This window comes from Lepidochelys kempii, chromosome 2 (assembly GCF_965140285.1).
Source record: "Lepidochelys kempii isolate rLepKem1 chromosome 2, rLepKem1.hap1, whole genome shotgun sequence".
Classification (NCBI taxonomy): domain Eukaryota; kingdom Metazoa; phylum Chordata; order Testudines; family Cheloniidae; genus Lepidochelys; species Lepidochelys kempii.
In genome coordinates, this window is record NC_136381.1 from 230032686 (window position 1) to 230044977 (window position 12292).

Genomic DNA, 12292 nt, shown 5'->3' on the forward strand with positions numbered 1-12292 from the left:
TGTGGTGGACTGTGATGGGGTGTACCATGAGAAGGTAAATTAGGCCCAATTAACCTATAGGTTGCACTGGGAGGAAAGCCAGGGAGGACTGAGACCTAATTGTTGACAGCTCCCAGCTGAGAAGGAACAGGCAAGGCAAATATAAAGCCAGGGAGCTGGCAACAGAAGGGGGCTGTAGAGGAGTAGTCTGCAGTCACTTCCTGTGAAGAGAGAGCTTAGGCTGGAAAACTCAGAGAGATGTGGGGAGCCAAGAGGTAGAACTGCCAACTTGGAAGTAGTCCAGGGGAAGAGCAACATGGTCTGGGAGTGAGCAGGCCACTGTTGCTAGAGATAGGGTCCCTGGACTGGAACCTGGAGTAGAGAGCAGGCTTGGATTCCCCTCCCAGCCGCTGGAGGAGTGGTACGGTCAGAGCAGTGAAGGGAAGACTGCCATTTTGTACAATGGGACTTTGATACCCTGGAAGAGGGAAATGTGTATAGTGACCTGGCTGGAGGGCCAAGTCACGAAGAGGGAATATCCTGAGTTGCAGAGGGTGTGAGAGGACAACAGGAGAGATGCTGCTGGAGGAGGGTACAATGGCTGGCCAGAGCTAATCCCTAGAGTTGCCAGGAGGAGGTGTCCACTAGTGGTAAGTGAATCCCATGACATGGCACATAAAAATAATAATCAAGCCAGAATTATTTTTGCCCATGGAGATATCTCTCTACAACTCTGTAACAAATTCTATCTGGTCATGCCATTATATGGGTGACCAACGTGTCTCCGAGTATGCAATGAGCTTATGTCATAGCCTACCCCATGAAAGGGCAAATCATAGTCACATTCCTGTCTGTGCAGGGAATGCTCACTCCATGCACTTGTCGGGCACACACAGCCCCTAAGGATGCTGGGGGAGGATGCAGCACCATAATACAGGTGCACCATGTCTCTCTAAAGGTGCTCTGGGATGCCAGGGAAGCATGTTCCATGTGTAATTGGTAGCTTATGGGAGAATGCCATTACTGGTGGAGCAAAGAGAGCTGGGTCACAGATTTAATATAGTTTTAAATTTGAGGGTTAGCTCTTAAATGAATAAATGCAGAACATAATTGCATGGCAAATATCCTGAAACCAACTGCAGCCTAGATTGTATAGTAAATTTCCTCTTTTGCAAATGTTTCCCCAAGACTTGTTAAGGAAACGTTTGAAACATCCATGGTTACTTACAGCGACATTGTTGTAGTCACATGATTGGCGAAGTCCAATGTCAAAATCTGTGAAGTTCAGTAAAACACGGTGGCCGTGGTCAACTTGGATAACCCAAGCACAATCAGTGTTGTCATTGTAAGGTTGAGGGTAGTTTGGAGAATGGATTTCACCACTGGAAGCTTGGAAAACTCCTCCACAACCTGGAAAGGGAGTAATCAACATTTATCAAAAAAACCTCATTTATCCTTAGCAGGAATTTAGCTGACTTTTCACCTTAACAGTTAAATTCCTTGAGTTTCTTATTTTTCTGTTAAGGATTCAGAAATCACTAAATTGCATCTGACCAATACTTCATCTGGCCCAGTATCCTGTCTCAGCCATCTGGCACTGGTCTGGTCAAAGTAGAAAGTGTAAAACTTTCATAATGGACAACTATACAACACCTGTACCTATGAGGGAAATCCAGTGGTTGGATTTGGATCAAAGATTAGGAGTAATTTAAGTAGGGGGTGAGAAAAGCATTTCTGAAAACATAAGAACAACCTTGATTCTCATCTCTCCTCCATAGATAGGATTTTATAGGGACAGTCCCGACATTTGGGACATGTAAGGCGAAGTGGTGGCCTTGGGGAGAATAGGGGGTAGGTGGGAGGGGGAGGTGAGAAGAGGGGTTGGGGGGAATTTTGGATGTGCAGCGGCCAGAGAAAGAGGTGACTTTCCCCAGCTCCAGGGCTGCGGCTGCTTGGGAGAGATGGCCCTCCTTCCCAGCCCCAGCTTGGAGGCTGCTGTGGTGGGGGAGAGAGGGCACATCCATCTATTTAGAAAGGTAAGACTACTGATATTAAAATATGAGTTCTGTGCTACGTGCATCTGACGAAGTGGGTATTCACCCACGAAAGCGTGTGCTCCACTACATCTGTTAGTCTATAAGGTGCCATGGGACTCTTTGCCACTTTTACAGATCCAGACTAACACGGCTACCCCTCTGATGCTTTTATTTGTAGAACAAAAAAGTTAATTTTTTCATATAGCGCTTTTATCTAAAGTGCTTTCACTAGTTAGCTAATGGTACAAACAACATTAGGAAAGATCATTAAGTGGTCTGTCGAGACCCTCAGCAATTTTCGAGTGGTCCACGAAAGAAAGTTTAAGAATCACTGGTCTACACTATGGCGGCACAGCTGCAACAGCTGTACTGCAGACATGGCCTTAGACAGGATGAAAGTGGGACACAGGCCTTGCATTGACTCTCTGCATAGACCCAAATTTCGCCCAAACATTTTGACGTCTAAATAAGCTTTCATTTTGATGGTGTTTGTGCCCTCATGAGCAGACTTAGATGCAGTTTTCTTCGTGTCAGCGTTCATGGAAAGCAAATTTCAGACCCTTATCTCCCAAGCCAAGATTAATTTAAGGAAATTTGTTTTGGGTGGAGGCAGCAGTACTGTAGTTCATTCCAGTCTCGTTATCCAATCTAGTAACAGAAACAATCCTAAATAACTTTGTGGGCAGTCACAGAGCTTGAATTGTGAATACAGAGTACTTGCAGTGACTATTTGACAGGTGATCCATCTGCTGAAGTTTGTTTGCATAAATTATATTTACACATGACCGAAGAACTAATACATTTGTAAAAATGGTTCTTTAAATCTGAGAAGGAAAATAATCTAATAGAATCAAGTCAGCTCAGCTCCTGGGTCCCAGCCCGCAGAAAAGAACTGGAGGGTGCCATGCACATCCTTGAGGCAGTAGTCCCCTTGCAGTTATGTGGGTGCTCCATGAATGCATTTTGATTTCTTCCTCTTCCAATAATTCACCCAGAGCGGGACACCACACAGAACCAGAGGTATGCCAAGTCTAACAATGTGAATCTATGAAGGAGGCTAGGGAAGGGAAATTTTATATTTCACAGAATAATGCAGATATATCTGAACAACAACTACGGGGCCCATTCTATGATGGACACATGGGAGATATATGAACTGAAACCTAAAACTTGGGTGTCTAAAGTTGGGTACTTAAATACCCATTTCAGCATCTAAATACTGCAAGCGAGCTGGCTTTCAGAAGCCCTGTGCACCCACATGGACTTCACACTATTGGGGAAGCATCTCTGGATTTAGGTACCTAATTTTAGGCATCCAAGTTTGAAAACTTTGGTCTTCACTTTTATTACCGAGGCCGAGCACATTAGCCAGGCATTTTTCATTTCAAAGGGTACAGAATGTAGCTAAGCTTGTCATGACAGTGTGAGGGGAAGGGGGCTCTGGAGCCCATACAATGGGATGCAGAGGTTGGCATAGCAGGCCAACCGTCATCAGTTTATTACTGAATAGTCGACTACTTAGGTGCACAATAACCCCATGACTTATTGGATTGCCAGTATCTTCAAGAACCTCCTTTCTGAAAGTAAGTGTCAGTTGCAGCAAAGCCATATACAGAAATCATGTACTTTGTGAAAGGAAATACACAAAACGGAGAGATTTTTTTTTTATGGTTTGGATTCTTTTTTTAGGGCTCTAGTCCCTTTCCAGTTTCCTTCATTTGTATGTTGCAGCCTAAAGGGCAATACACAGAGGAAAAACAAATGGAGAGGGACAAGCAGAGCTGCCAGTGACTTTTGCAAAATATAGGATTTAAGTTTAACAACAAAGTCATTTTGAAACTGTTTTTTTTTTTTTCATTTCCTGCAATTCAGCTGCAATTCAGTGTTCCCAAATACTTTCTGGTAAATCAGAGGGTCCAACAATTTTTTGGAAAATTGGTGCTGGCAACCAGCATCTAAATATATGCTTGTAAATAATCCTCCAACATGCTTTTCAACATTCTGAACGTAGGGCCTTTAAAAAAGATTTTCTGTACTGTTTGGAAAAGCACTGTCGTGTATTTCAGTGTCCCCTGTGGCATTTGCCTGCTGTCATTTGAAAGCCTCTTGTTTCACTGATTACCGGTGAGGCTTTGAACAAATAATTGCATGAGGGATGGGTGAACCCTACAGAGTTAAGGTTTTACTAATCACTCCAAATATTTTTGGAGTTCACAAGGTTCTCAAAACTAGTTTGAGTTCTCAGATCTTTCTTCACTTTGTAATTTAAAACCAAAAGAGCCACTGAATTTAAAAAAAAAACAAAAAAAACCATTTTTGTCTAGCTATACGGGAGCCTTTCAGATTAGTTATGGATAGAAGAATCCCACACAAGACCACGCTGCAGCAAGTGCTTATACTACATACAGCTTATTTACTGCATTTATTTTCCCATTAGAATTTGTCTTTCTTCCCCTATCCACTTTTCATAGTTTCTCCTAAATGAAATGCAAATCCAGTAACGTTTTGGTTCAAGTCAAACTTTCAAACCTGCAATATATGAAATGGTTAAAAATGAATGCAAAACAAGTTCACTCATCCCCGCTTCTTACTGGACTTTGTCAGTTTTCATCAGCAATGGTCCCCACAAACTCACCTCCTGGTGTTTCTTGCCAAGTGGCATTGAACCCCCTCCCATTCCTATTTCTATCTGTCTTGAATCGGATTGCCATGGCGTTGCCAGTGCTGGAGACTCTGAGGGGGTTCTGTGCTGGTCTTGAAACACACAGTTGGGCCAACCTAGGAGACAGAAAATCAGGTCCACCATAGATCTGGAAATAGAAGAAAAATTGGAGGTAAAAGCCTTTTAAAGAGACAGTTCACCATAACCGAGTAAATCACAATCAATGGTGCAGATGGCTTTCCTTACTACGTGCAGTATTTGGGAAATATTATATTATGAACATTCAAAATTAACTCAAAAACCCAAGGCCCTAAAATTATTGACCATGACTTCAAATGTTAAAAAACACACTCACTGTTGCAGTATGCTCAAACCGATCAGCCATGAAAAAGATAACATTTTAGAACTACCCATATTCAGTGTGTTTATAATATGAACAGAAGTTGTTCAAAGGATATTAAGGAGTGATAGCCAAAACCAACAGGGTTATTCACACATTGACCTCACAACTGGGTTCTCTTCTCCTGCACGGTCAATGTACCATCCTCTGAAAGTTCATCTGATGTCTGTCAGGGGCACTAAAACCTTGAGCCACCATCTGTGAGTGAGTTCAAGATTTTAGATGAACTTTCACATGGTCCATGCATTAAGTAAGAGTCTTCTTCTGGAACTTAAGCCCTCTTTCCCCCCCACACCATCCCCTCCAAACTATATCTATATGCAATTAGAACATTGTTTTTGTGAGGACACAAACATGTGCTTTTCTTGTTCTTGTGGATACAGCCTGTATCTCTTCCCTGAAACGTATGCTGATTAGTTGTCCTCATTCGGGGTGTTTGGACTGACTTCTTAGTTTTAGGCCAGATTCTGCCATCTTTGCTCAGGTTGATGGTACCTCACTCTGTAATTCCATTGACTTAATTGGCTGAATCAAAGCTACTGGGCCTTGATCAAGGAAGTAAGATGAAGTCTTTCTGAAACTCTTTAGAGACAAAGGTATTCCTGGTACTGTTAAAAATTCTCATCTCCACAGAATGCAAAACACAGGCATTTGGGTGTTATTGCTTCTTATTTAACAGAGTTAATCTCACCAAAATCTATCTGTCATGATTCTCAGATAGTATCATACTGAAAGGCCATCAAGCCCACCACCATTACCACCACCACCGTTCCACACTTTAACAAATGATTCTTGAATTGTGTAGTCAGAATAGAGTGGAACTATGTAATTCTTCTTCAAATTCTCCAAAGTTTGGATCTGGGGTTTGGTTTGGGCCTATTTGTAATTGGTGGGCCAGACTTGCCCTCCCTTCATTAGCATGGCTTCTTGCAGCTGCAGGAAGGGCAGATGCTGGGTAAAATTTTCTAAGCCCCACTGAAAGTCCCCCACGTAAGCCCCACTGAAAGTCAGTTGGACGTAGATGCCTAAGTAGGGGCCCAAGGGTGGAGGCTGCTGAGAGGATATACCGGATTACTGTTGTCAGGAGCACAACAGGCTCTCAGCATGGTTGCTAGGCAATCCAGCAGGCCCAGCTGGGCACTATGACCCTTCTCCAAATGGGTGCTTCCTGACTGGGCAGAGGAGCCTGCGGCCTGCTACCTGAGTTTTGCAGAAGCATCGCAGCAGCTGCTCAATGGGTATCATGACTGCAGTTGCAATTGCCTCACTCCTGCTTCCAGTCCTTGTTCCTGTCCCTCTGTGGCCTGGCTCAAGTCCTTGCTCTAGTCTTGTTCCAGTCCAGCCTTGACTCCTAATCTAATCTTTGACTCCCTGCCTACTCCTGATCCTGACTCTGGTTCTGACCTTTGGCTTGGCTTCTCAACCCTAACTTCAGCTTTACCCACGGCCTGGTAAACTCCTGAATCTACATTTACCACTACTCCAAACTGCCACCCCAACTAGGGTTGCCACTTTTCTAATGGCTGGTAACCTGATCTCTGGGGCCCCACCCCTGCTTTGCCTCTTCCTTTTGAGGCTCCACTCCTGCTCTACCTCTTCCCTGACCCCCCAAGGCTCTGCCCCTTAGCTCGATCCTCTCCCTCCTACTGCCATAAGGTTGCCATCTCTGAGGTACATCTGCCTACACATCCTAGGGGTAATAAGCACAGTTTGCATACACATGTGGGATCTTCATTTACAGACACGCATTTGAACTTCTCTATTTTTACACACGCACATGCGTGCACACACACACGCAGTGGGAGGTTTGCTTCATCAGCACACCCATTCTGGGGAGCAGGGGAAGGGCGCTCCCACTTTTGCACATACAGCTGGGATGAAAGGGAGGATTCCTCCCTACATTTACATGGATGCCCAGACTGGGAGAGGGACTCCCCTCATTTGCACTAGTACCTAAGAAGAAGGTCCCACTCATCTGCAAACACAGTGGGAGTGCGTAAGGAAGTGAAACAGACGCTCCCCTTTTTGCAGCACACCCACCCAAGAGAGAAGAAGAGGGGAGCACACACACACACACACACACACATTTGTTCCACACCTGCCCAGTTCCTATGCCCCCCCAAACTTCAGTCTGAGAAACTTTCAGAACTTTCTCCAGTTGGGTGGTTGGGAGTGGACGGAGAAGGGAGGGCTGCAGGCTGTGACTGGCTGGGCTCTCTACCCGTCCTCACAAGGGTGGTGATCATTCGCTGGTAAACATCTCTCAGTGAGTTAAATTCAAATTGGCGGCGAGTGGTTTCCACAGATGAGAAAAAAACAAACAAACCGGACATCAGGCCTTGTCAAATGGTACCTGGACCCACAAGCTGAAACCCAGACTGTCCGGGTGAAAACTGGACAGATGGCAACCCAAACCCCAATCACCAGACAAGGTCCTGCTCCATCCACTAAATAAGCACTATTCACACCCCTGCAGTTTACAACAATTTCCCCAGTTGTTCAACAAATGTCTGTGCCCATTCTCAACCAGTGCCAATCCAATCTGTAGTTGTTCTGGCCCCTAACGTTACATTAGAAGATGATAAATTGTAGCAACAAACTCCAGCAGGCTTTCTACCACCAGGGCCCTGTGCTTAGAATTCTGGTAAGAGACACAAGTAGAAACCCAGGCTGAATCTGTCCCAGTGTTTTAATAATCTGGTGAACTTCAAAAGGTTCAGAAAAGCCCTGTGAATTCACCTTCAGGTTTTGGGATGGGAATACCACAAGAACCAACTTTCCATGTGCCATTGCCACTTCTGGTCTCTTCTGAAAATAGTTGCAGACAGCAGCAAATACAATCTGTTAACAGACTCCCTCTGACATTTTGAGCCTCGGAAATGGTTCATGTGCTGTCTAAGCTCGAGGCCAAAGTTCAACTCAAGTCTTTTAGAATCCTGAACCAATGCCTCCACCCCCTAAACGCCAGGGCTAAATGCAAGGCTGCTCTACATATTTTGCTTCATTGTGCCCTACCACAATGGGATGCCCCACCCAGCCCTGCTCTTAGGGACATGGGGCAGGGGGGCAGGCGTGGGGAGACAACAACTTGGCCTTTTGCCAGTGAAAACATTCAGTAGAAAGGACAAAGCAGCACCTCCTACTCTGCACCTTCAGTCCCTCTAGGGAGTAACAAATAAGTTTTTAACTACTACAGACTCTACAGAACATCAAGAGGTTTCAGTCTTTGTTTTTAGTGGCTGATTTCACAAGCCTAATTGCCTGAATGTTTGTTTTAATTTTGGATGGGAGCACATTTTTTGCTTCCAGAGAGAAGCAGCATGATTTGAATCTATAATGGCTCCTCTGTCACCAATTATCTAAAGACATTCTTGAGAAATCAGAATGAATGAAATTGCTGTTCAAATGTGGGCTTCATAATGAAGCAGCAACAGTCCTGGGAAGAAGCATGTGTCTGTGCTTGAAGCTCCTTTTCAGCAGTGAAACCTCACTATGCGGATGTCTGAGGGGGCTAACAACTCCTGCAACTGTCAGAACAAAGTCTGTTCACAATGTGATCCGTTTTTCTCTTGCTTGTGGTCCCGCCCCGGACTCAGAGCTCTAGCACAGTGTGTAGCCACAAACATATTCTAAATCAGTGGTTCTCAACCAGGGGTCAAGCAGGTTTCAGGGGGTCCGTCAAGCAGGGCCAGCGTCAGACTTACTGGGGCCCATGACAGAAAGCCGAAGCCGCACTGCATGGGTCTGAAGCCCGAGGCCCTGAGCTCCACCACCTGGGGCTGAAGCCAAAGCCTGAGCAGCTTAGCTTCATGGGGCTCCCTGTAGCATGGGGCCCCAACAACTGCCCTGTTTGCTACCCCCTAATGCTGACCCTGGCTTTTATATGCAGAAAATCAGTTGTTGTGGCACGGGTGGGCTGTGATGTCCTACAGCATGCGGGGGGAGGGCCTTAGAAAGATAAATGGTTGAGAACCCCTGTTCTAAATCGTCTAAGCCTGTCTGGTAACAATATTTGGCCAAAAAAACTCCAACCCCTAAATCACTGAAATCTAATGAAAATAATGCATATGTCTCTAAGATATCCTCAGGGAGGTCTACACTACAGCCAAAGATGATCTAACTTGCGTTGCTCAGAGGTGTGAAAAAGCTCTCCCCCCACAAAGCGATGCAAGTTTCGCACCGTACACACTGGCGCTATGTCAGTGGGAGACGCTCTCCCCCCACCAACACAGCTTCCACTACTCACCAAGGTGGAGTAATTATGCGGACGGGAGAGCGCTCTGCCGTTGGCATAGTGCGTCTTCACCAGACATGCTACAGTGGCGCAGCTGCACAGATGTAGGGCTGTAATGTAGACTTGCCCGCAAAGTATTCCCACTTTCCTGAGGACACCTTCATGCTGTGGACCAAATTCAACCCTGACATAAAATCCCCTGATTTCTGTGGTGTTACACCCAGGGTGAAATGAATTTGGCCCATCTTGAAGAGTTATACTTATTGCTGAGTTTCAGAGTAGCAGCCGTGTTAGTCTGTATTCGCAAAAAGAAAAGGAGTACTTGTGGCACCTTAGAGACTAACACGTTTATTTGATGAAGTGAGCTGTAGCTCACGAAAGCTTGTGCTCAAATAAATTACTTAGTCTCTAAGGTGCCACAAGTCCTCCTTTTCTTTTTACTTATTGCTGAGACCATCAAACCAAAAGGGCAGAGGGAAGAAAACGTTAGTGGAAACTGAATTTGTTGGTTCCTTTTATGTTATTGGCCTGTTTCACATTTGTCTTCTGTACAGTTTCAAAATCAAAAGGACTAGTCAGAGCCAAGCAATTGTTGCTTTATTACAGTCAGGAGTGGATTTTCTTTTCTCCTTTGTGCCAGTTCAACTGATCAGATACTTTCAAAAGGGCTGCAGCAAAAACAAGCCAGAGTGTTTCCATGACAAAAAGCAATAAAATGTTACTTTTGGCTACAGAGGAGAAAACCAATAGTTACCACATGAATGTCTAAAACAAAAAAGGGGAGAAAGGATGGAAAGAATTCCAGGGTGTGGTTCATGCAGAACTACAGTATGTCTGAGCTGCAAAAACATAAATACAAAATAAAGTAATCTGAATAGAGCACTTGATTTAGAGATAACGTGTTTTTTTTAATTGGGGTGCTGGGCATCTCAATAAAGCTGGTGGTTTTAGTCTGTTTTTATCTTTTGCTTCTGCCCTGTTAGCTCCATTTATTGTTACAATCAAGTCAGCATTCCTGAGTTACGAGCAACAGAGAGGCTGTTTTTATGTGGCCAGCTATCATCATGACACAGATTTCTGAGAATAAAACTGGTCCCTGTTTAGACTGACTGCTTGGTAAGAGAGGAATAGGCTTTGATGGAGAGACAAAGTTATTTGTGACATTAAGATGTAATCAACCTGTCTCTTTATTTTTAAGTAAAAGGAAAGGATACATTGGCAAAATCCTTTCATTTCCAATTCACAGTCCTATCTTGTTATGGCAGCACAAAATTCCCCTCTGAAGTTTACAAAATGCTAATGGATGATAAATAGGACATTAAATAACTAACAATGGAAACATAATTTTTCTGTGTATGTGTTTTCAAGGTTAATTTTAAACACTTTCATTATTGCCCAACAGGGATTTCTTCAATTATTTTAAAATGTAAAAACACCCCCATCAAAAGCCAAGAAAATGCCCTGGCCAAGTGTCATTTTTGTTTTACTGTAGCACGTCAGGAAATGACTTCCTTTCAAGACATGGTCCGTGCAGCATTTTAAAAGGCAACTGAACTCTGTTTCTTTGACAGAAGCCCTCACATCATGAGAAGTCTGAAGAACGATCACAGTGGCCAGTATTGACATGATGTGGGACCATTTCTGAAGCACTGGAAAGTGCAGTTTATTTTTTTCTAGAATGCATGTGTTGGAAATGCCTGATTTCAAAGGGGATTTCTAACAGCAAACGCAATGTCATCTACAGTTTCTTGCACTCCGAAGAAGTGGCTTTCACATGGCAGAGGGGAGCTTTACTCTGTGGATGAGGCTTGGAGCTTTGTATGCTGTCAAGGTTCCTTCCCCACGCTGAACTCTCGGGTACAGATGTGGGGACCTGCATGAAAGACCCCCTAAGCTTATTCTTACCAGCTTAGGTTAAAAACTTCCCCAAGGTACAAACTTTGCCTTGGCCTTGAACAGTATGCCGCCACCACCAAGCGTTTTAAACAAAGAACAGGGAAAGAGATCACTTGGAGACGTCTTTCCCCAAAATATCCCCCAAGCCCTACTCCCCCTTTCCTGGGGAAGGCTTGATAATAATCCTCACCAACTGGTACAGGTGGACACAGAGCCAAACCCTTGGATCTTAAGAACAATGAAAAATCAATCACGTTCTTAGAAGAAGAATTTTAACGACAAAAAAGGTAAAAGAATCACCTCTGTAAAATCAGGATGGTAAATACCTTACAGGGTAATCAGATTCAAAACATAGAGAATCCCTCTAGGCAAAACCTTAAGTTACAAAAAGACACAAAAACAGGAATATACATTCCCTCCAGCACAGCTTATTTTACAAGCCATTAAACAAAAGAAAATCTAATGCATTTTCTAGCTAGATTACTTACTAATTTAACAGGAGTTGGAAGGCTTGCATTTCTGATCTGTTCCCGGCAAAAGCATCACACAGACAGAACCCTTTGTTCCACTTCCCCCCTCCAGATTTGAAAGTATCTTGTCCCCTCATTGGTCATTTTGGGTCAGGTGCCAGCGAGGTTACCGTAGCTTCTTAACCCTTTACAGGTAAAAGGGTTTTGCCTCTGGCCAGGAGGGATTTTATAGCACTGTATACAGAAAGGTGGTTACCCTTCCGTTTATATTTGTGACATATGCTTTGGCTAATATTTTGAAACTTGGGTGAACTACATTTAGGCTGTCTACACTATGAACTATGGGTGTGATTCCCCTGCTCGTGTACACATACTTGTGCTAGGTCTCATTGAGTTAGCGCAACTATAAATAGCAAATTCGTCGGTGATCCCGCAAGGTCGAGGATGATCTCTTTCACAGGTGTTTTTTTTTATGGGTCTTTTGGTGACTAGGATTGTTGGCAGACATTGCAAGTGGTGTCGGAAGTCAGAGTTGTGCTGTGATCACTACATGACAGTTGTCTGTCTTTTCTTTTCGGGCATTTTTCCAAAAAATGGACGTTCCCTTCTCTGACA

General features: G+C 44.1%; 1 protein-coding gene across 5 annotated transcripts in view; it reads right to left on the minus strand.

Moving 5' to 3' along the window:
* CUBN (cubilin) overlaps positions 1 to 12292 on the minus strand; it is a 226786-nt gene that overhangs the window by 105426 nt on the left and 109068 nt on the right. For all 5 annotated transcript variants that reach the window (XR_012157573.2, XR_013635417.1, XM_073334127.2 and 2 more), the window contains 2 exons: positions 4651 to 4825; positions 1208 to 1389 (listed from right to left, as the gene is read on the minus strand). Coding sequence is in view for 3 of the 5 variants with exons in the window: in XM_073334127.2 (XP_073190228.2) it covers positions 1208 to 1389; positions 4651 to 4825 (357 nt within the window). In the remaining 2 variants the exon portion in view is untranslated. The remainder of the gene's footprint in view (positions 1 to 1207; positions 1390 to 4650; positions 4826 to 12292) is intronic.